Below are 23,634 nucleotides of genomic sequence, written 5' to 3'. Positions count from 1 at the left end.
ACTGAGAGGCTGCAATTGGTCGGACTGAGGGATGGTGAAGAGGCGTAGGGGACATGGCTGGAGGTGCCATGCACTGTGACCATGCCTCCCAGCTCCGAGGCCATGGTAGTGGCGGACTTGGCAGCAGGTGCTCACCACATTGATCATCTTGGGCTAGTGGAGCCGTTGTCCTCACGGGGGCCAAATGATTCATGGTGGGTCGCACCCTCGTGGACCTATGTTGGCAGTTCAGCTGTTCAACTTATCCGATAGCCCTCACACGGTAAGGGGTGGAGGTGCCGTAGCCAAGTGTAGTAGTGTAGTAGAGGTCACCGGAGGAGGCAGATCCAAATGCTTGCCAGTACAGCTGGACAAAATGGGATATTTGGGGGAAATTAATTGGCCCAATGGGATAAATGGAAATTTGGAGTGGTGGATGACACTCTTGGACCCGACAAACTTGCGATGACCTGCAAATAAGGTAAGATTCTCCCTTCTGGGCTGGTGCTCCTGCCTCACACCTAGCTCGTCTTCACGCTGTTGAAACCAAAGCTTTCAGAATCATTGGAATCTCCCGCGATGAAGCTAACTCCGAGGGCCTTTCACTCACTCACCACAGGCAGGTAGGTGGTCTTTCTGTCTTCTACCGACTCCTATCTGGCCTAGCTCCCCCAGCTCTATCTGTGCTCTGTCCCCCAAATATTCCTACAGGTCGCACAAGATCTGCCAGTAACCCTCTTCTGGTTAAATTGCCAAAATCAAGACTCTCTGCTCACCTCACTCCTTCATTCCTCTTTACTCCCGCCTCTGGAACAACTCCCTCACTCTCTTCAATCCCACTCCTCCCTCCAGGTCTTTAAAACAGCTGTTCACCACCATCTCTTGTCTTCCCCCATCCAAAACCTTGATCTCTTCTACCCCCGTTAATTCACCCCAGATCCACTTTTTTTTGAATCCCGACTTCTTTCTTTCCTGGAAGTTCTAGCAGTGACCATGTGTTTTATACCTTTCCCACCCCCCCTCCCTCCGCCTTCCCATTCCTCCTCCCCCCCAAGCCCTCTCCCTCCCACGGATCTTCCATTGTCCCTGTTCTCTGCTGTTGTACTTGTGTGCTTCCCTCTCTCTCTCCCCATTTTGTCTCCCACTCCCTTTATTGTATGTGTTGTGTGTCCGTTTGTTTGTTTTTGTGATTGATGTTAGCTCTTTCACGACCCTCGATCTTGTATACAAAAAAGAAAAAAGAAGGTGCCTTGATGTTTAATGTCTCAGGTTTTCGGTTATTTCTCAGAAATTGGGACATGGATAATTGGAATGGGGGCATTGCAAGAGTGACTCAATGGACGGTAAGTGGATCGGATTGAGTGCCAAAAAGTGTCTTGTGTTTATGTATGTTATGTGTACAAGTTTGAGCTGTGGTTGGGAATGTGATTGTGTGGATTTATCACATGTATGCAGGCCATCGCAGTGTGTGAACACAATCACCATCTTTGCATTGCAGTGGTTGAGAATTGAACGGCAGCGGGGGAGGAAATGACATTTGGGATTTTGTCGGTGGCGAAGGTGCAGGAATGGATCAAGCTCTGGAGGAGCGGTGACTGCGGCCCCGCTGAGGTAATTTGTCCCTGGCAGCAGGTGGTTTCTGGAAATGGGGACCCGTCGGAGGGGGGTCTGGTTGGGTGACCAGCGGGTATGGAGTCCCCTGGTGACCCGGAAGAGGCCATGGGAGCCTGGGGCCAAGGGAGCCTAGATGGTGCGGAGACCCTCCCCGGCAGGACGCACAGCAAAGGAGCTGTTTGGTTGTCAGGGACCGAATAGTTGAAGGGGGGGGGGGTGGGGGGTGGCGAAGAAGTCGTAAGTCGGGGGACTTGTTTTTTTACTGCGGGCACCACAGCCTGAGGCGCCACAACCATCTTGGTTGTACAGCACCTCTCTGCTGTCTAATTGAGGATGACACCTGTGTGTCATAACATTTATGCAATGGTCTTGCAGGGTTGGAATGCATGTTTTGATTATTGGGGTTATACTGTATGTGTGTCTGGGGGGGGTGGGGGGAGGTGGGGGAAGGTCCACCGATCCATGTCGCTAACCTGTACCAGAAGGAAAGAGCCCGCAGAAATTTAGAGTAGGCAAACTGAGATGGCTCCGTTGGGCATTGTGGCAATGTGGCATCCACCGGGGAACACAGTCAATAAAAGGGGTTTGTACAAATGTTCTTAAATTTTGGTTAAGACTTGTCAGTTAAGGTAGGTTTGTGTATTTTGTTTTCTACCGGCCCCAGGAGTCAGGCACGATGAGGGTTTTCCGAAACCACAAAAAAAATAAACGCACAAGACAAGAGATTGGAAATACAACAAATAAGGGTTTAATGAAAATAATGCAGGCAACAAAGACATGAACGCACGGTAAACTAACATTCCTAAATAAGGGACCTTCCACTCGGACTCATATACAGACATGGGGAGAAATAAATAAAATAAAATGTGGTGTGCTTTGGCCGGTACTCAGCTCTGGTCTCCACAAACGGCCCTCGAACCCTGGCGGTCGTCGAATGGGTCCCCGATGCCTTGCGCGGGAAAATGTCCGATGGTACAAAGTCGCACCGCAGCCAGCTGCCCATGTGAGGCAGCCGACACCCCTCCTCCTCCGATTTCCACGATCCACAGGGCTTCTGTCACAAGCCCCGCAAGCACGCATCGCTCAAAGCACAGCTGCCTCCACCGAAGGCCCAGGGATAGAGAGAGAACAAACTGTGACCGCCTGTCACGAATGCCGGAACAGAGAGAGAAATCAGGAGCCAAACAGTGACTGCCTGCCACAAACCCAGGACAGAAAGAACGAAAATGGCAGTCGCTTCGCCTTTTCTTTCTCCCGTTCTAGGAAGTTCCCTCTGACGTCACGTGCACTCCAATCACCTAGTGCCATCGAATCGTCCCAACCAATCGTCCTTCGAGGCGTGGCCTAACGGCCATTCTTGACGCCCACCGAGAAGATTTGGCTGGGCGGGGTAGTAGTATCTGGGTACCATCGGCGATTATGTTGTTTTAATTTTGTGCCGAAGTCAAGGCTGGCCGAGTGTGTTTTATAAGAACAAAGGGAAAAATCATAGATGCAGTTACACACTGGGAATTTATCCTTATGCCCTAACTAATTAGCATAGCTCCACCCTTCGCATGGAGACACATATACGCTCACACGGACATCCGGCCCTAACTTAGATACATGAAGGTTCTTCTTCACGACATTCGGAGCACGCTACCCAATGCAATTCTATCTCGACTAAGGTATTTCATTACCTACCCCACACACGTAACTATATCTTATTCCCCATACGGAGTAATTGACAATGAGCCAGGTCTCAATTTCTTCCATGGAGTGGTTTCAGAGATATAGAGGTGCAACTTTTTTTCGTTTTTTCAATATGGCGCCTGTACCACGTGACATATGACATCAAAAATTATCATTAAAATATTCTACAAGAGGAGGTGCTCCTATGTTGAAAGTTTAGTGTCAATCGGACCAAGAATTGCAAAGAAATAAAATTCATTCTATCGAATCAAGCATTGTACTTGTCAAATTATGATGTCACAACTAAGGTACCGATGACATCATCATTAACATATCTTATTCCCCAAGGGGAGTACTTGACAATGAGCCATGTTTCAATTTTTTTCATTGAGCGGTTTGGGAGATAGGTGTGACGTTTTTCCAATATGATGTCCATACCACATGACATATGACGTTATAATTATGAATAAAAAAGTTATGCAGGTGGAGGCACTCCTACGGTAAAATTTCGTGTCAATCGGACCAAGAATTGCAGAGAAAATGAATTTTAAAAATGCAGACACGTACGCACGTACGTAACCGAATGCCTAAACCTGCTTTTCGCTTGCGAGCGCAGGGTAATTAGGTGAGTCGTTAAGTGGTAAGGCTGAAACGGTAACGCCTGCATTGAACCTTGCAGGAGCTACGGTTCTGGGTGAGCGGAGGGGGAGGGTAAGGGTGGGGGGAAGGGGGGGGGAGCTGTGTTACGTTTGTGGGGGTAGATGATGAAATACCCTATTAAAGGTAGGATTGTATCGTATTCGCATGGACCGTGGATGCATAGGAGACATTTGGATGTATTTAGTAGGTAAACTGGAGCTTAAGATTGTTTATGTGTCATCACACGGGGGATTGAGCTATGTAAACTAGGTAGAGATTAAAGTTCGTTTTCCCCAGTCTGTGATTGCTCCCTGTGATTTTCCCTACATTTTTATAATTATAACAAGGCCGGCCATAAAAACTCACGTTCGTTACAACAACAATAACAACAACAACATAGCGTCCCCTGCAAGCAGGCAGAGCAATCGGCAAATAACCCGGCCTCCAAACTATCGTAACCGACAGGCCACGCCCAAAGCTTTGTCATTGGTCATGGAGACATGGGGTGATTCGACGGAGCTTGGGTGATTGCACGGCGTGATGTCACAGAGAAGGTTCAAGCAAAAGGAATGAATCAATCTCTATCTCTATCTCTATATCTCTCTCTCTCTCTCTCTCTCTCTCTCTCTCTCTCTCTCTCTCTCTCTGGCTTTCATCTCAAGCGGTCACTTTTTGTTCCTGGCTTGGCTGTTCCTGGCTCGAGTGCGATCGTGAGGAGGACTTTTCAGAGCTCGTGTGGACTTTTGCGGCGTTGGAGGAGGGGGTGTTGTTGAACTGTGGTGCTTTTCGGGGGTGCTGGAGCCACGTTGCGTTTCGGAGGGGCTGGAGAGCGAAAGAGGATTGGCCGCATGAACTACCTCACGTTAATGGCGACGTGGAGAGCAACTTCGCGCCATCTTGTGCGTTTCCCACGCTGTGACTTTGGGGTTCGACGACCACCAGGCTCCCAACAGCCATTTCTGAACACAAAGCTGAGTGCCGGCCAGCATAAAACATTTTATTTTATTTTATCTTTCCCTTTGTCTGTTTTTGAGTCAGTGTGAGGGTCCCTCGAAGTAGGATTAATTTTACGTCAACATTCATTTAATCGTCTTATTCCTGTGTCGTGTTGGGCTAGCGGTTATGGTGCCAGCTTAGCATCCTAGGATCCTGGGTTCGAATCCCGGTTGATCGCTGAATTAACGCCAGGGGGGTTGACTCAGCCGGTCATCCTTCTGAGGTCGGCAAATTGAGTACCAGTTCACTGGTAATTCCCTGCGTGTCACAAGAGGAGACTAACAGGGTTGGCGGCAGGAAGGGCATCCAGCCATAAAACATTGCTTCAAAAAGGGGACCACAGTGCCCGAAAAAGGCCAACCCCCACTCTGTGGGGAAAAATGGCCTCTAAAGGTGATTCTTTTTTTTTTTTACATTCATTTTATCGTCTTGCATTTAATTTCATTAAATTCATTATTGTGGCATTTTTCTCATTTGTCGTGTGTGTTTATTTGTCGGTGGGTCTGAGAATAAACCTGTGTGGCTTCCGTCCAGGTAAGCGCTTTGGTTCCTTCACCCGCGCACGACGGACAAACCGCCAAATTTGGCTACGCTCCTTGTAATTAAGGACCGTTATGGGGTTTATGGCTATTCGTCATGCAGTGTTTTTAACCGCCGGGCTGACAGGACATTATCATTGACTAGCAAAGTTACCCGGCATTGCCAGGCAACGTTGTGTCGCTTTCTGACGGGAATATTAAGGGAGGGAAAGGAGGAGGGAGGTGAAGTAGAGGGGGAGGGGATAAAGGAGGGCAGGGGAGGGGAGAGTGGAGGATAGGGTGGGGAGGGGGGGAGGAGAGGGTGAGGAGCAGGGGATGCAGAGGGGGAGGGTAGAGGAAGAGGGGAGGAGAGTGGTGGGTGAGAGAGTAATTGAGGGATGGGGGAGAGAGAGGGGGAGAGAGGAAGAGGGATGGGGGAGAGAAAAAGAAGGGTGGGGGAGAAAGGGAGAAGGGTGGGGGGAGAGAGAGAGGGGTGGGGGAGGGAGGACAGGGTGGAGGAGAGAGAGAGAGAGAGAAAGATAGAGAGCAGTGGGAAGACAGAGGGGGGTGGGGAGACAGAGGGGTGGGGGACAGAGAGGCGTGGGAGAGAGACAGAGAGGGGTGGGAGAGAGACAGAGGGGAGAGGAGAGAGGGGTGGGGGAAAGAGCTGGATTCAGTTGTGGTTCAGAGGGAGAGAAAGGGGAGGGGAGGTGGGAGGGGGGAGAAAGGGAGGGGAAGGAGGGAGAAAGGAGGAGGGGAGAGCGAAGCCTCACAACATGTCGCTATACTGTACACTCCGGGAGGGAGGGGTGGTGCGAGGAGGGGAATGGGAGCGAGGGAGAGAGGGAGGAGAAGGGGAGGAGGAGGGAGTGTGGGGAAGCTGGGGGTAGGGGAGAGGGAGGATGGATGGGAGAGTAAAACAGTGAGGATGAGGGGGTGGTAGGTAGAGAGAAGGGGAGAAGGTGTTTGAAAATCTGGCAGATGTGACGCCCAGTTTAACATCCATCTGAGTGACAGCAAACACATTGATGAATCACCCTGCCTGCGAAACACCAGGATGACAGTTTATAGCTGGGTCGATGTTGAAACCCAATTTAGGACAGCCTAGAGATGGTGCGTACTTCCAGGCCATCCTGCCATGACGAAGTGAAGAAACTGCTAGAATAATTAATGGATGATAAAGTTCCAAGGCCTGATAATATGCATCAAAGAGAATTGAGGGAGGTTGCAGAGCAGATAAACGTGGCATTAGCAGATATCTTTAACAGATCGTTGGAGTCAGGACAGGTACTAGAGGATTGGAGAAAAGCAAATATAACACCATTATTTAATAAACTTGTGGAGTAGGGGAGGGGAGATTCGGTCCGTTGTACCAAATTTTCATTTCTCTTCACCGCCTTGTAGCATACCTGCCTGCTAGACTCGGGGTCTTTTGAATCCTTGGAGTCTTTTGGGTGCTCAGGGACTTTTGGGTCTTATTGATATTTGGAGTCTTTTGGGTCCTCTGGGTTTTTTGTGTCCTTTGTATTTTTTTTGTGTTGTCGGGGACTATTGGGTCATCGGGGACTTTTGGTTCTCTTGGGTCCTCGGGGTATATTCTGTCCCCAGGGTCTTTTGGATCATTGAGTCTTTTGGGTGCTCTGGGTCTTTTGGATCTTAAGGGTATATAGGGTCTTAAGGATGTTGGGGGTCTTGAAGGGTCTTCAAAGGTCAAAGATGTCTCAGCAGTCAGCAATCTAAAGAGTTAAAAGGTACATTTCAACAGCATGTAATTAATAGATGTACTCGTATGTACATAATTAATATACACAAAAAGTATGCCACACACACACACACACACACACACACACACACACACACACACACACACACACACACACACACACACCTCATCCATTTATAGTAGCAGATCCAGAGAGGAATTGGGGGACTATACACCTGTTATCTTGACTTCAGTAGTGGAGAAGGTGCTGGAGACGTTCATTAAGGAACGGATACGTTACTATTAGAATAATTTCAAAGTAATTAAAGATAGTCAGCATGGATTTACCAAAGGGAGATCACGTTTGAGAAATGTATTAGAGTTATATGAAGCCATTTCTGATTGAAAGTCCCTTGACTTTCAGAAGCTATTTGATAAGTTACCACATCGGAAGTTGTTAGCGAAGGTGAGGACCTGTGGAGTGGCTGGTCAGGTAACTAACTGGATCAGAAAGTGGATTAGATAGGAAGCAAGGAGTGGCTGGGACTGTGAGCGGGAGGATGTCTGCAGAGAGGACGTAAGTAAGTTGTGGGGTTCCTCAGGGTTCCGTGTTATGACCATTATTATTCATAGTTTCCATCACCGATTTGGACAGTGGGTGAAGAGGAGACTTTCCAAACTTGCAGATGACACATGTTGGAGGTAAGGTACACACATAGGTCTATCTTTGCTCTTTGCTTATCCGGGTTCCTTCTGATGATTCCAATGCGGTATCCGAGTCAGGTAAGTCTGGATACTTTAATTAGATTGGGCAAAAGTTTGGCAAATGCATTTTAACACGATGAAATGTAAGTTGCTGGGAATAGGCAAGAACAATTAAAATAGGGATTCCATGATGCAAGGGACAATCTTGGAGCGTGTCGCACAGGAATAGGATCTGGGGGTGGTAGAAGATATGGGGTGTAAGGAGACAGCACAATGCCAGTTGTATTCATAGGGAGTGAAATTATAAACTAAAAGAGGAAGTGTACAGGAATTTAGTGAAGCCTCATCTTGAATATTTTGCGCAGTTTTGGCCAATGCATGAGGAAGAAGAACATTGCTACCGTAGAGAGGGCACAGCGTAGGGCTACTAGATTGATTCAGGGGCTCGCCAAAATAAGCTCGCGGGAGTGAATGAATGAGACAGGACTTTATACATAAGAAAGGAGGTGATTGTGCGACGAGTTGTTTGAGATGTTTAAGACAATGAAGGGTAGACAAGTAGATGCAGAAGAGTTTTTCAGCAGAATAAACAGTGATAGGAGCAGGGGCCATGGCCCTGAAAGTTAGATGAGATTTTCAGAGATGGATTATTAAGGCAAGGGTTTTCAGTCTGTGAGTACTTAATATATGGAATGGTCTCCTCGAAAGGTAGTCGTACGAGAAAGAGTAGACAGGTTTAAATTGATATTAGATAGCTACCTAGATGGATTGGATATAGAGAGGTACAGGGACATTGGCAGGACCACTGTAAGATGCTTGTGTTTAGATGGTTGATGGATACTGGGTTTGGTGTCGTGCATGATGGGCCGAATGGTCTCCTACTGCACCAAAATTCCTTGTATTCGATCGGCATCGCATAGAGTAAATTTAGCAATTTTTGGTATTTAAAGGCTAAATCGCTCGGCCGTTTTGGGTCATGAAGGGTCATTTTGTCCAATCGAAATTTCACGCATCTTTCTACGGGAAAATCAATTGGACCTCCAGAACATTGGAGAACCCCAAAGCCAGAAGTTGAAATTTGAACTTATATTCGATGCATGAACCCCATTCTTGCCATTAAAGTACAGTAATCAAAATTTGTATGTTTCCTTTCAATCTCAAGGCACAAATCTACTGTCCACTCTTTTGTAGATGCTATGCATTTACAGCTTGAATGAACATGTGATAACTGACTAAATGTCTCATTCAGGATGGCAGAATTTTTCAAAAATGCGGCACCCTCCTCCTCCTCACCCACCTCCTCACCCTATCACTGGCACCACAGACCACAAATTTTAATCATATCAGAGCTCATATCGATATGCGCCTGATTAGACAGTTCATTGGTGAGAATTCTGCTCCTGAGTCGGAGTACTTTTATAACCTGGGTTCTCAAGTTCTGCCCAAAATCCTTCATCCTAATTTCTACCTGATACATTCTTAAATACCAACGCACATTATTTAGTTCCGAACATCAGGTATATCGATTCATGTCATATGTTTCATCCTGTGAGTGGTCAGTGAGAGACACCTAGTGGTTTCTTGCAAGTCGCAGTCAGTATGAGGCATTTGTTGGTGATTAAAAAAAAAAAAACAACAGGTTAATCAGCAAGTCTGTGGATTAGCACCAAAATTAGTTTTTGATTATCACAAACCTGGTGAGGAAATTTTCTGGATGACGATGGTTCACTGCACCTGACTTGGCTCACTGCTGGTTGATAAAACATGGCTTCATCACTAAAATATATAAATCTACACGATAAGTGAGCCGTTTGTGTGTCTGTGTGTGTCGTCATTTTTCTCAGAGATGGCTGAACGGATCTTCATCAAACTTTCAGAGGGTCATGTATGATTGGCAGGGAATATTTTAGGCAAAAAATAATAATAATAATATTTTGGGTATTTAAATAAATTACTGAGCCTTTTTAGCGATGTGAAAGGTAATATAAAATGATTCCCGATTAGTGTGTGTTATTATAGTATTAAATATAAATTTTCCTTAGTAGGTGTAGAGAAGTATTTTAAGCACCTGCAAAAATATAGGAACAAGACTGATAGCCCAACAACAATGTAGCCAGACTTGTTTGATACTTTAGTTGAAGAGGATAGTATGACCTGGGTGGGAATACCAGGTAGCAGTTAGCAAATAATGCAAGTACTGCATTCGTCATTGCAAATCGTCATTGCCGGGCACCGAAGGGGGCTCGGCAGTGACGCACGCTGAAAGGGAGTACTCAGTTTTCACTCTGTTTGTTGTACACCGCTCCTTTCCTATGCCGTCTCCAGGCATTGCAAATCGTCCTTGCCGGGCACCGAAGGGGGCTCAGCAATGACACGCGCTGAAAGGGAGTACTCAGCTTTCACTCCGGTTGTTTGTTTGTTTCTTGTTTGTTTGTTTTCTTGTTTGTTTGTCCAGGCAATATCTCAGCCATCATTTGAGCTAGGAAGCTGAAATTTGGACATGACAGTGACCAAGTGATGTGTCGATAAAGGATATTTTTGATTTATTGATTAATCAATTAATCCATTACTTATTTATTAATTAATCAATTAATTATTATTATTTTTGATTAATACCTTTTTAAATTAATTTTCAAAAAGTTACAGCTTCGGATGAAGCACTAGTTGTTTAGTTATGCTATTAGCCAATTGAATAAGAAAATATTTTATGATCATCATTTATTGATTTTAATTATGCAATTAACCAATCAATTATTGTACATCTCTCTCACCCAATAGTCTCTTTTTTTTTTCTTTTTTTTTTACCCAAATTACCTTTACCTTTACCTTTACCAAATTACCTTTACCCAAATACAATTATTTATTTTTTTCTCTCTCTCACCCAATACAGTCTCTATGAGCTGCACCGGAGGCGCCCCGGCAATGCCGTGAATGAATGAATGACTCGGGAATGATTAATTATTTGGCATGGGGGCGGTGTACTTTGGATGTATCAGCACTAGTTGTACACCGCTCCTTTCCTATGCCATCTCCAGGCATTGCAAATCGTCATTGCCGGGCACCAAAGGGGGCTCGGCAGTGACGCACGCTGAAAGAGAGTACTCAGTTTTCACTCTGGTTTCTTGTTTGTTTGTTTTCTTGGTTGTCCGGGCGATATCTCAGCCATCCTTTGAGCTAGGAAGCTGAAATTTCGGCACAGTAGTGAGCAAGTCCTTTGTCAAATACGGTATTTTTTGTTTTTTGAATAATCAATTAATTGAGGAGTTATTTAATTATTCGCGTTTAATTAAGTACTTATTTAATTAATTAAATTTCATTTATCTTCTGACCATTATTAACTCAGGCACCTTTTGAGTTAGGAAGCTGATATTTGGACATGCCAATGACCAGGTGATTTGGCTGCAAAGGATATTTTTGATTTATTAATTAATCAATTAATCGATTAATTATTTAATTATTCGATTAATGACAAAAAATTTTTTTTTTTTTAAGTTACAGATTCTGATGAAATAGTGGTAGTTTATGTGTTCTCTGACCAAATTGATTAATAATTTAATTTTTTTATGATTATTATTTATTTATTTTCATTATTAATCATTTATTTATTTTCTTTCTCATTTGGCCAATATCTCAGGCACCTTTTGAGCTGGGAAGCTAATATTTGGACATGAGTGACCAAGTGATGTGGCTATCAAGGATATTGTACACCGCTCCTTTCCTATGCCATCTCCAGGCATTGCAAATCGTCATTGCCGGGCACCAAAGGGGACTCGGCAGTGACGCACGCTGAAAGAGAGTACTCAGTTTTCACTCTGGTTTCTTGTTTGTTTGTTTGTTTGTTTTCTTTCTTGGTTGTCCGGACGATATCTCAGCCATCCTTTGAGCTAGGAAGCTGAAATTTCGGCACAGTAGTGAGCAAGTCCTTTGTCAAATACGGTATTTTTTGTTTTTTGAATAATCAATTAATTGAGGAGTTATTTAATTATTAGCGTTTAATTAAGTACTTATTTAATTAATTAAATTTCATTTCTCTTCTGACCATTATTAACTCAGGCACCTTTTGAGTTAGGAAGCTGATATTTGGACATGCCAATGACCAGGTGATTTGGCTGCAAAGGATATTTTTGATTTATTAATTAATCAATTAATCGATTAATTATTTAATTATTCGATTAATGACAAAAATTTTTTTTTTTTTAAAGTTACAGATTCTGATGAAATAGTGGTAGTTTATGTGTTCTCTGACCAAATTGATTAATAATTTAATTTTTTTATGATTATTATTTATTTATTTTCATTATTAATCATTTATTTATTTTCTTTCTCATTTGGCCAATATCTCAGGCACCTTTTGAGCTGGAAAGCTAATATTTGGACATGAGTGACCAAGTGATGTGGCTATCAAGGATATTTTTGATTTATTGATTAATCATTTCATCTATTAATTATTTATTGATTAATCGATTAATTATTTATTGAGTAATCAATTAATTATTTAATTTTTTATAAATGACTTATTTAATTAAATTTCTAAAAGATACATCTTCGGATGAAGCACTAGTGGTTTAGTTATGCGATTAGCCAATTGATTATGAAAATATTTTGTGATAATCTTTTATTGATTTTAATTATACAATTAATCAATCAATTAGTGTACACCCCTCCCTCCCAATGCAGCCTTAATGAGCTGCACTGCGGTATTGCCGGGCGCCAGAGGCGCCCCGGCAATGCCGCGCTGCAGCATATTTAATTATTTGGCATGGGGCGGTGTACTTTGAATGTATGTGTACTTGTTTTTGATTTATTGATTAATCATTTCATCTATTAAGTATTTATTGATTAATCGATTAATTATTTATTGAGTAATCAATTAATTATTTAATTTTTTATAAATGACTTATTTAATTAAATTTCTAAAAGATACATCTTCGGATGAAGCACTACTGGTTTAGTTATGCGATTAGCCAATTGATTATGAAAATATTTTGTGATAATCTTTTATTGATTTTAATTATACAATTAATCAATCAATTAGTGTACACCTCTCCCTCCCAATGCAGCCTCAATGAGCTGCACTGCGGTATTGCCGGGCGCCGGAGGCGCCCCGGCAATGCCGCGCTGCAGCATATTTAATTATTTGGCATGGGGCGGTGTACTTTGAATGTATGTGTACTTGTTTGTTTTCTTGTTTGTCCGGGCGATATCTCAGCCATCCTTTGAGCTAGGAAGCTGAAATTTGGGTACAATAGTGAGCAAGGGCTTTGGAAAAAACGGTATTTTTGGTTTTTTGATTAATCAATTATTTGATTCGTTACTTAATTATTATCGATTAATTAAGTACTAATTTATTTCCTTGTTATATTGTATCTGTACTTGTTATATTTCCTTTTAGCAAAACATGCAACTTTAATGGTTACTAAACGTGTCCCCCTTGTCATGTGACCAGATCCTCAGCTCTGATTGGTGGACGTTTGTAGGGACATACAGACAGACAAACGCTGTTCTAGACAGCATTGCCATACAGGTACACTTTAAAAAAACCGAATTCACGCTAAGCAATGCCAGGTACTCAAGCTGGTGTATCATAAATATGAATTCCCTTACCAGGAAATTCAATGCAGGAATAGGCCATTAGGCCCATCAAGCCTGTGCAATGGTTGTTTGTCTGTGCTCTATCCTTTTTCAATACTGGACGTCGAGCAAGGAAGCAGCATGCACCATTTTAAAGACTTCTGTATGACTCAGTCTGGGATCGAACTGCCAACATCCCAGGCTCTAACCATTACCATTATGATGTTAAGCCATTAAGTCAGTAATCCATCCTTGTAAATATGGCTTTTTAAATGCATCAACATTTTGAAGAAAGACTATTGACTTTACATGTAAAGTTGATGAATGTGTTTATAAAAATGTGCAGATATGAGGATTTGCTGGAATGTCTGTGCTGTATAATTATGATGGATGACTACGTTCTCAACATTTATAAGGGAAGGAAACAAATAAAGTGCAGAAACGTTGAAATTGTTTGATATAAGTGATGCGAAGTTATTTTTGGTGTAATATTCCTCGCTTTATATCTCTGTGATATAGACAAGAAGTTGCAAACACATCAATAATAAAGGAATAGGAAGTTTGGCATTCACAGTGGCTATAAACTTTAACCGAATTTATTTATAAATGCTGTGAAATTAACCCCAAAGCCCCCCCCCACCACCCCCCGACCCTCCTGCAAAAAAAAAAAAAAAAAAGACAAAAACTTGAAAGTATGTACCATCATCCTGCACAGTAATGAGCACAGTATAAGTGGAGTTTTGGAGGTTCATGGAATGCTTGTCCAGCTGGTGTCGTGACCTCACTCTTCCGCTCACGCTCTCCACATCAAGCCAACCTTCTGGATCGTGAAGCAGAAAGTACCTGCCCAAAGGAAAGGTCTAAGGTTAACAAGCACACTAGTTAACAAGCAGACATTTTACCCCAATTGTGAGAAATATCTCAATTCAGAAATTAATTCGTGGAAAATGTATAATTTATATGAAAGTAGCAGAAGTACGCGGCGTTGCCGGGCGGGGGAGGTGGAGGGAGGGGCAGGGAGGGATGGGGGAAGGGATTCTGGTGAAGATCTGGATCCAGCTAGTATAATTTTTTTTAAGTGATTCAGCACCATTGAGAGACAGGTCCAAAAACGATATGTAGCGGGATATCTCAAAAAGTGGTAGATAGATTTGACCGAAATTTGGTGGGCGTGGCGGGCGTGTGACGAAGAAGAATTTTTTTTTTTTGTATACAAGACCGAGGCTCGTGAAAGAGCTAACATTAATCACACAAAAAAATCAAACAGACACATAAAACATACAATAAGGGGAGCGGTAGATAAGATGGGCAGAGAGAAGGTAGCCCACAAACACAACATTTGAGAGCAGGGACATCGGGAGATCTGTGGGAGGGAGAGGGCTTGGGGGGAGGAGGCGTGGGAATGGGGGGGGGGGGAGGGGGGTAATTGATTCGATTTAAGTGAAGATTGGAGAATGTTTAAAACAATTATTGGTCATTCGTCACCATTGATGGGACAAAAAACGATATCTAGCATGATGTTTCAAAACGTTATGGACGGATTATGACAAAACGTAGAGGATGAGTTGGGTGGGCGACAAGAACAAGCCAATTAGATTTTGGTGAAAATCCAGATCCAGATCCAGATCCGATCCATCAGTGGGATACAAAACGTAAACTGTTCAGCCTGGCGGATGTTCAGCCTACACACATATCTTTATTTTGTATTTTGCATGTTCTTTTAAAGGTGAGATAATAGAAATACAATTTTTTTAAAGTCTGGTGTAATACTCATTATGTAGTTATAATCAACCTGTTTACTCTTGTGGTCCGAGCATTTATCTATGTTTACTTTGGGGATGTAGTCAAGCATTCCATCATTGATGCACACACTATGGTACGAAACTGGGATATTGCTAATGAATGTGTGCATATGAAATCACGGCTGTTTGTAACTGATCAATGACCATGTTAAGCAGATGACTGCGTAATTAAAGTGATTTTCTCTGGGAAACATTCCATGAACAAAAACAAAATTGACAGAAAGGCACGTGACCACATGATCAAAAGCCTCCATAACAGATTTTACTGCATGTGTGCAAACTTTCCCAGGAGCTTTAGAGACTGTAGACATCTAAATCAAGATTATATGAAGGGCAGTTAAGTTTTTTCCCCTGAAACAAGTTTTGGTGCCAAAAACACATTCCAGTGGTATCAAAAAAAATAATTCATCCATTGCCAGTGGGGGAGGACAGGCGAGTGGGTGTAAGGAATAAATGACAGGCTGGAAACTCCATGGAGAGGATCAACATCTGTGCTGAGTTACCTTTCATGGTCAGAGGAGAAACTTTTTGATTCCTCAAACGAATGGAATCCAACTCACTTGAGCTGCTGTGGTGGGTTGGTGCAGTCTGGGTCGATGGCTGTCAAGAAAGCCACGGTGTGGCCAATGGGATGATGCTCATTCACGGATATATGCAGAGATCCATCAAGGAAGGCCGGGGGTTCATTGCGGTCTTGGACTCTCACTGTGATAACAGTGGACGAAGCACCAGTCAGGGTTGCACCTGATGCTGGAGGCTCATCATTTGTCACTGTGATTTCAAAGATGTGGGTCTGAGCAGATTCAAAATCCAGTGGCTGGAAAATGTAGCAGAGACAAGGCAGAAGTGAAAGGCAATAATTTCAAAGGGATCAAAATGTATTTTATGTGTATGTTCTTAAAAATACAAAAATATAAAATATATCTTTAAAATATGTGTGGTAGCTTTTACACGAGCCTCGACTTAGTATGCAAAAAAATAATAATAATAAAATAAAACAAGTACAGATACATTCAAAGTACACTGCCCCCATGCCAAATAAATAACAAATCCTCCAGTGCGTTACATTGCGGGGAGCCTTTGGCGCTCAGCACATAGAGAATTTCAGCACATAGAGAAAAATGCCGCTGTGCAGCACATAGAGACAGTATTGGGAGGGAGAGATGTACAATAATTGATTGATTAATTGCGTAATTAAATAAGTAAATAATAGTCGTAAAATAATTAATTTCTTAATCAATTGCAGAATAGCATACCTTGACCACCAGTGTTTCATCCAAAGCTGTAACTTTTTGAAAATGAATTAAATACTTCATTAATCAAAAAACTTAAATAATAAATTGATTAATCAATAAATAAATAATCGATTAATTTATTAATCAATACAACAAAAATACCATTTACAACCAAATCACTTGGTCATTGTCATGTCCAAATATCAGTTTCCTGGCTCAAAAGATGCCTGAGATATTGCCCAGATGAGGAAGAAAATAAATAATGATTAATAAATCGATTATAATTAAGTAATTAATCAATTAATTGATTGATAAAAAAAAAATACCGTTTTTGCCAAAGCACAGCTCACCTTTTGTGCAGAAATTTCAGCTTCCTAGCTCAAAAGAAGCCTGAGATATTGCCCAGATGAGAAAGAAAATAAATAAGTGATTAATAATGAAAATAAATAAATAATAATAGTTAAATAAATAAATTTATTGATCAACTGGCTAATAGAATACCTAATCCACCACTGTTTCATCCGAATCTGTAACTTTAAAAAAAAATAGTTGAGTAATTAATCGAAAAATTAAATGATTAATCAATAAATAAAAAATAGCCTTTACAGCCAAATCACTTGGTCATTGTTCTGTCCAAATATCAGCTTCCCAACTCAAAAGGTTCATGAGATAAAGCCCAGAAGAGAAAGGAAATAAATAAGGAGTTAATAAATCGATAATAATTAAGTAATTAATCAATTAATTTATTAATCAAAAACCAAAAAATCCTGTTTTTGACAAAGCACTTTCTCATTATTGTGCTGAAATTTCAGCTTCCTAGCTCAAAGGATGGCTGAGATATCGTCCGGACAAGCAAACAAGAAAGTAAGAAAGAAAACACGAAACCAGAGTGAAAACTGAGTACTCGCGTTCAGCGCATGTCATCGCCGGGCCCCCTTCGGTGCCTGGTGATGACATCATGCAGCGCCTGGAGATGGCATTGGAAATGAGCGGTGTACAACAAACAAACAAGAAAACAAGAAAGAAAGCTAATTTTAATGTCCCCTGTCTAACCTTGTTGGAGGGCAAGGTGACAAAAATGGTTACGTGCCATTTGCACAATATTTCCATTTCATGATTTACAGTAAAAATAGGGATGAGATCATCTACATATTTTGTACATAAAACAATATTTTACAATCCCTCCTCCATTTCCTCTCCTGGAGGATCCTCTACTTAGCTCCATGCACTGCCAACCTCCTTCCAAATCCCCCCTTCCTCATCTTCATTTTTTTTCTTCATTCACCATTTCCCCATACTCACACCATGTATGCGGTGTGTAAATGCTTCCCAACACAGTACATTTTACACCTTAAAACGATTTTCAAAATGTGTAGGCAGCAAATTACTCACCTCCATAGTACCCAATCTGATGGCAGATTCGTGGGACTTACTTTAATGGTTGACTTCACACAACGTTTTCTAAAATTCGATTTCCAATCAAAATTATCCAAGTCAACACAAAATGAAAGTTCCCCTCCCTCCCAAAAAAACCTCAATGGTAATTAATTTATTAATGCAGGTAGAAACTCAAGGGCTGTTTAAAAGTTTCCATGGTGGAATAACAATAAAGTTAAGTTTTAAAGTTTGACTCCGTTAAGCCAGTGTGATAAAAAGCCTCCATAAACACAGGTTTTACTACATGTGTGAAAACTTTCCCAAGAGCTTTAGAGACAATGTAGACATCTAAATCAAGATTATATGAAGGGCAGTTAAGTTATAAGAAAGTAGAAACCACAGACATAGATTAATAATAATAAAAAAACTAAAAGGAAGAAACAAATTACCATTAATAAAACAACGACTACCCTACCCTACACATTAACAAATCCATATACAGACTTGGCATTTAATATGGAATATTTTTTTTCTTCTTGACTTGGGTTTAATTTCTGAACTCGGTATATCAATCTGGTGAGTTTCTTTTACGCTTCGGTGATTTCTTTGTTAAAAGAACCATGTCACTGATTGTCTGTCGCAGCAAGAAGTCAATAACAGGATTATATCACAGGTGGCGTGACAAAATGTACGGACAGGTACATTTGACGATTGGCTTCACAATCGGGTATATAAGGGTTGTTGCGTTCTGTATTAGTGGAAAACAACTGCTGCACGTCTACAAAAGTTATTGCCGCTTCCCCTGGAGATGGTCCGTCAACTCGACAATGCTGTTTGTCATTTAGTGGTGGCTTTACGAAATTCCGGCATGAAACAACGTGCTATTGCTTGGCAGTATGGCATCACTCAAGGTCAGGTGTCAAAGATCCTGAAACGAAATGCTCAGAGGGGTGTCCCTACTCCAATACCGAGGCCAGGACGTCCCGGCAGAACCACAAGGAGGGATGATCGCCAGCTGCATCAGTTAGTCCGCAATGGCCGTACCAAATCAGCTAATCGGCTTAGGGCTGAGTGGCAGCAACTGACAAATGTGCCTGTATCCAGAAGGCTAGTCGACCAACGACTGGTTCAAGCAGGCTATCGTGCCAGGCGTCCCCTGAGAAAGCCACGCCTGACCAGACAACACAGCCAGCGCCGATTGCAGTGGGTCAGAGAGCACCGTCAATGGCAGCCAGGACACTGGAATCACGTGATCTTCAGTGACGAGTCTAGATTTCTGGTCCATCGTCAAGATGGTCGCACCCAAGTGCGCAGACAAGTGCATGAAGCCTACAACAAAGATTGTATAGTGCCAAGAGTCCAAGCTGCAGGTGGTGGGGTGACTGTTTGGGCTGCTTTTCATGCAGAGGGCAAAACTGACCTGGTTGTTCTGAATGGAAACCTGAACCAGTTCAAGTACAGGGTCATTCTGGAAGAAACATTGCTTCCATTTGCTCGTGCAGCCTTTCAAGGAAACTTTGTCTTCCAAGATGACAATGCACGGCCTCATCGTGCTCACAAGATCCAACACTTTCTTGCTGACCGTGGTGCAGAGCATATGGAGTGGCCTGCCATGTCCCCGGATATGAATCCGATAGAGAACTTGTGGGCAGAAATAACGCGTCAAATCGACAACTTGGACCAGCAGCCTGCCTCTGTGCGTGAATTGCAGCAGGCTATTGTAACTGCATGGCAAGCGATTCCTGTCCAAACCTTGGCAAATCTCGTGAACAGCATGCCTCAATGTGTACGTGCTCTCCTGAATGCTCGTGGGGGTTACACGAAGTACTGAACTGTATTTTTACTGTCCGTAATCCCAGTCGTAATTTAACTTTTGTTTTTGTTAAAAAAAATTTGGCTAATGTGCAAAATAAAGAGATACATCTGGAAAACGTACAGAAGTTTAACACAGTACTGTCCATGAATTGAGTTCGATATCAGTTTACATCACTTTCAAGGATCAATTCATTTGTTTCGAAATGTCAAATGTGGTTTTTCTTTCTTTTAAAGGTCACATTAACAAAATCTAGACTAATTTCAACATAATTCCAATGAACTTTTGGTTCTAAGACATCTTGAAAAGTAAGTTCACCCCCACAAAAAAAATATTCCATATGAAATGCCAAGTCTGTCAATATTTTCAAGTGTTTGTGCATTTGTGTGTTTGTAAGTTATTCTTTCATGCCCAAAGCATAGCACCTACTGTATGAGTTTTGGGTGTAGGTATTCATAATCTGTGCGAGGTTTTAATTTAAGCACCGCATGGTGGCCTTGACGTCCGTTTGAGGCCATTGAAGGCCGCTATAAAGAGTAGGCCTACATTAGAATACGAGGTCAGGCAGTGCTGCCGCTGCCCGCAGGCAATCGGGTAACTACTATGAGGCTAATAACTCCATAGCTTTTCAATTTCGAAGACGTCTAGAAACCCCTGCTGGGAAAAGCATACCCAGCATCTCCGGGTATCCACTCCCATCCCCCTAGGCATCGCCAGTTATCCCCTCCCACACCCCATCCCCTGCACCCTCCAGGCAGCACTGGGTATCCCCTCCTCTCTCTCCCTGGGCAGCGCCGGCTATTCCCTCCTCTCCCCCAGGCAACACTGGATATCACCGCCCCTCCCCCCAGGCAGCACAGGGTGTCCCCTCTCTCCTCCCCCCGGGCAGCACCGGGTATCCCCTCTCCTCCCCCGGGCAGCACCAGGTATCCCCTCTCCTCCCCCGGGCAGCACCGGGTATCCCCTCTCCTCCACCGGGCAGTGCCATGTATCCCCTCTCCCGGGCAGTGCCAGGAATTCCCTGCCACCCCCCTCCACTCCCCGGGCAATGCAGAGCATCCCTTCTCCTCCCCCTGGGCAGTGCCGGGTATCCCTTCCACTCCCCCCTGGCAGTGCCGGGTGTACCCTGCCCTCCCTGGACAGTGCCGGTATCCCTTCCCCTCGCCCACACCCGACCCCACCCCCACCCAGGTTGTACAAAGTTGCCCCTGCTAGTCAATCGATTTATGAAAAATGAAAGCTTCTGGAAAATTGCAGGTCGTCTACAAAACGTAATCAACATTTCAATATAAATTGTCAGATATAGTAAAACTAGCAGAAGTACCCGGCGTTGCCGGGCGGGGGAGGGGAGGGGAATGGAGAGGGAGGGGGAGGGGAGCGGAGAGGGAGGGGGAGGAGAGGAGGGGAGGGGGAGAAGGAGGAGGAGGAGGAGGGGAGGGGGAGGGTGGAGGAGGAGGAGGGGAGGGGGAGGGTAAAGGAGAGGGGAGGGGGGAAGGGGAGCAGTCAGAAGTGGAAGCTCTTTTACGGAGAATTTATATCTTAAAGGGGAGGGGGGAAGGGGCGGAGGTGGGGTCGAGGAGAGGAGGAGGGAGAGGGGAGGGGGGGGGAAGGGGATGGGGGAAGGAGAAGGGAAGGGTGGGGAGAGGGGGAAGGGCAGCAGTCAGAAGTGGCAGCTCTTTTACAGAGAATTTATATCTTAAACGGGAGGGGATTGGAGGGGGGAAGGGGAGCAGTCAGAAGTGGAAGCTCTTTTACAGAGAATTTATATCTTAAAGGGGAGGGGAGGGGGGGAAGGGGAGGAGGACGAGAGGAGGGGAGGGGAGGAGATGGGGAGGAGGGAAGGAGGGGGGAAGGGTGGGGAGAGGGTAGGAGGAGGGAGGGGGGAAGGGGAGGAGAGGGGGAGGAAGGAGAGGAAGCGGAATTGGCTCACGTTTCTGAGTTAAGTGTGATGCCGATCAGGAAGAAGAAGAAGAAGCAATACTACCAAATTCGTACACTTCCGGAATTGTTTGATTTATTTGTATTCAAATGTCTGGTAATTGTTTTGTATTTATTTATGGGAATGTGTACTTGTATATAACTGTCATTCATTTAAAAAGGCTTCGGCACTATCGAGCGATTATTTTTGAATTTTTTTTTAACTCCAAAAAACCTACTTTTTTTTTTTCTAATGTTTTTTTTTTTTGCATAAAACACTCCCAGGCACTCACTGATGAACCTCTGAAAGTTTGATGAAGATCCGTTCAGCCATCTCTGAATAAAACGCGGACACACACAGACAACTCGCGTTTATATATATACTATACTAGCTGAAAGCACCCGGCGTTGCCCGGGTTATTTTTGAATGAATTTACTACTATAATTCAGTTTTTACTCGTGGCCGTAGAAGATTGACTACTATAATTCAGCTCAGCTTTTAATTGTGAAATGGGCCCAGCCCGGCCGATGCGGCCTCGACCGGCCTCGCCACCGAGCCTATAATCTTCCCGGGGCCCGTCCCGACATTTTTGGTTCTTTTTGAATGAATTTACTACTATAATTCAGCTTTTACTCGTGGCCGTAGAAGAATGACTACTATGATTCAGCTCAGCTTTTGATTGTGAAATGGGCCCAGCTCGGCTGACGCGGCCTCGACCAGCCTCGCCACCTAGCCTATAATCCTCCCGGGGCCCGTCCCAACATTTTTGGTTCTTTTTCAATGAATTTACTACTATAAATCAGCTTTTACTCGCGGCCGTAGAAGATTGACTACTATAATTCAGCTCTGCTTTTAATTGCGAAATGGGCCCAGCCCGGCCGAAGCGGCCTCAACCGGCCTCGCCACCTAGCCTAAAACCTTCCCGGGGCCCGTCCCGACATTTTTGTATTGGAGGTTTCCTCCTATCTTTCACTGTTCAGGAGATTAGCTTGCGCAGACAAACAAACAAAAACTTTCTTTTATAATATAGAGAGATAAATCGGGATTTAAATTGAATTCAAAAATTGATCCAGACGTCTATTCTCTTTCAAACATTCAAACCGACAGAGGTAGTTATTTATCACATCATCTGTAGAATTTTCACCCTTTTACTCAACTCCGTTTCGCTGTTATTTGGTGGAGCAAAAAGTCAACTGAGCTTTATAGATATTTAGATGTGGTGGTGGTTCGTATGCAGCCGGCAGCTTCTTGGTTGCATCATTTTCTGGGGGCCCGGCTAAGCCGCTGATGCAATGCCCCCATTAGCAGTCAGCTGGTGCTCATTTTGGGACTCACTTCCTCAGAAGGATGAACAGACCGAGTCAACCCTCCTGGTGTTAATTCAATGGCACGACAGGGGCTTGAACTCAGGACCCGAAGATCTCAAGCTAGCCACCTTAACCGTTAAGCCAGCACCAGGCTTTCATAAAATGTGAACAGAAGTGACTCCAAAGGGATATTATAAAAAATATTTGCATGGATTTTGTAGATAGACATTTATTGGAGTGGGAAAATAAAAAGAATACAATTTTTAAATAAAGCAATGGCCCACAACACATACAGTAAGTCATGTTCATTTAAAGCTACACTAATCCGTGTTGAAAATGAAAATGAATTTTCAGTCGTCCAAAGAGCTATTGGTTAGTGCCCTGCACCAAATAATGTCATCAAGGGATCTGATGGGTCATGGGTCAAATAATTTGCACGGATAGTTGAATTTCTGGTGATAATCGATGATCGGAATCTCCCAGACGTGATGTAATTATCCACGAAATATTTCTCCATTTCCCTGGTCATTCTGAAAGGCCGCCCTACATACTGTGAGCTGGTGCAGTCCAAACATTGTGCATTGCTAATTCGACGGTGATGGAACAACCTGAGAGTAGCAAGGTTTCTGTGGTTCCATGATTGATTTGCAGAGCATAATGGAAGCTTTTAGTATCTTCCTTGGCCATCACAAACTGGAGATCACAAGGAGGATGTAGAGATACGTACATCGTATTTATCATACCCATCCATCTCACCCCTAGTTCACAGAATCTTGTGGTGAGGCGG

The 23,634-nt window shown here is 43.4% G+C and overlaps 1 protein-coding gene across 1 annotated transcript in view; it reads right to left on the bottom strand.

The window, feature by feature from the left end:
• LOC144893724 (cadherin-15-like) overlaps positions 1–23,634 on the bottom strand; it is a 180,160-nt gene that overhangs the window by 68,498 nt on the left and 88,028 nt on the right. The window contains exons 8-9 of the mRNA XM_078785104.1: positions 15,758–16,014; positions 14,096–14,238 (exon numbers count right to left, since the gene is read on the bottom strand). Of these exons, the coding sequence (XP_078641230.1) occupies positions 14,096–14,238; positions 15,758–16,014 (400 nt within the window). The remainder of the gene's footprint in view (positions 1–14,095; positions 14,239–15,757; positions 16,015–23,634) is intronic.

Source organism: Myxine glutinosa, chromosome 9, assembly GCF_964187855.1.
Source record: "Myxine glutinosa chromosome 9, kmMyxGlut1.1, whole genome shotgun sequence".
Classification (NCBI taxonomy): Eukaryota; Metazoa; Chordata; class Myxini; order Myxiniformes; family Myxinidae; genus Myxine; species Myxine glutinosa.
The sequence above is the reverse complement of the archived record's forward strand: the minus strand, read 5'-3'. Positions and strand labels throughout refer to the sequence as shown.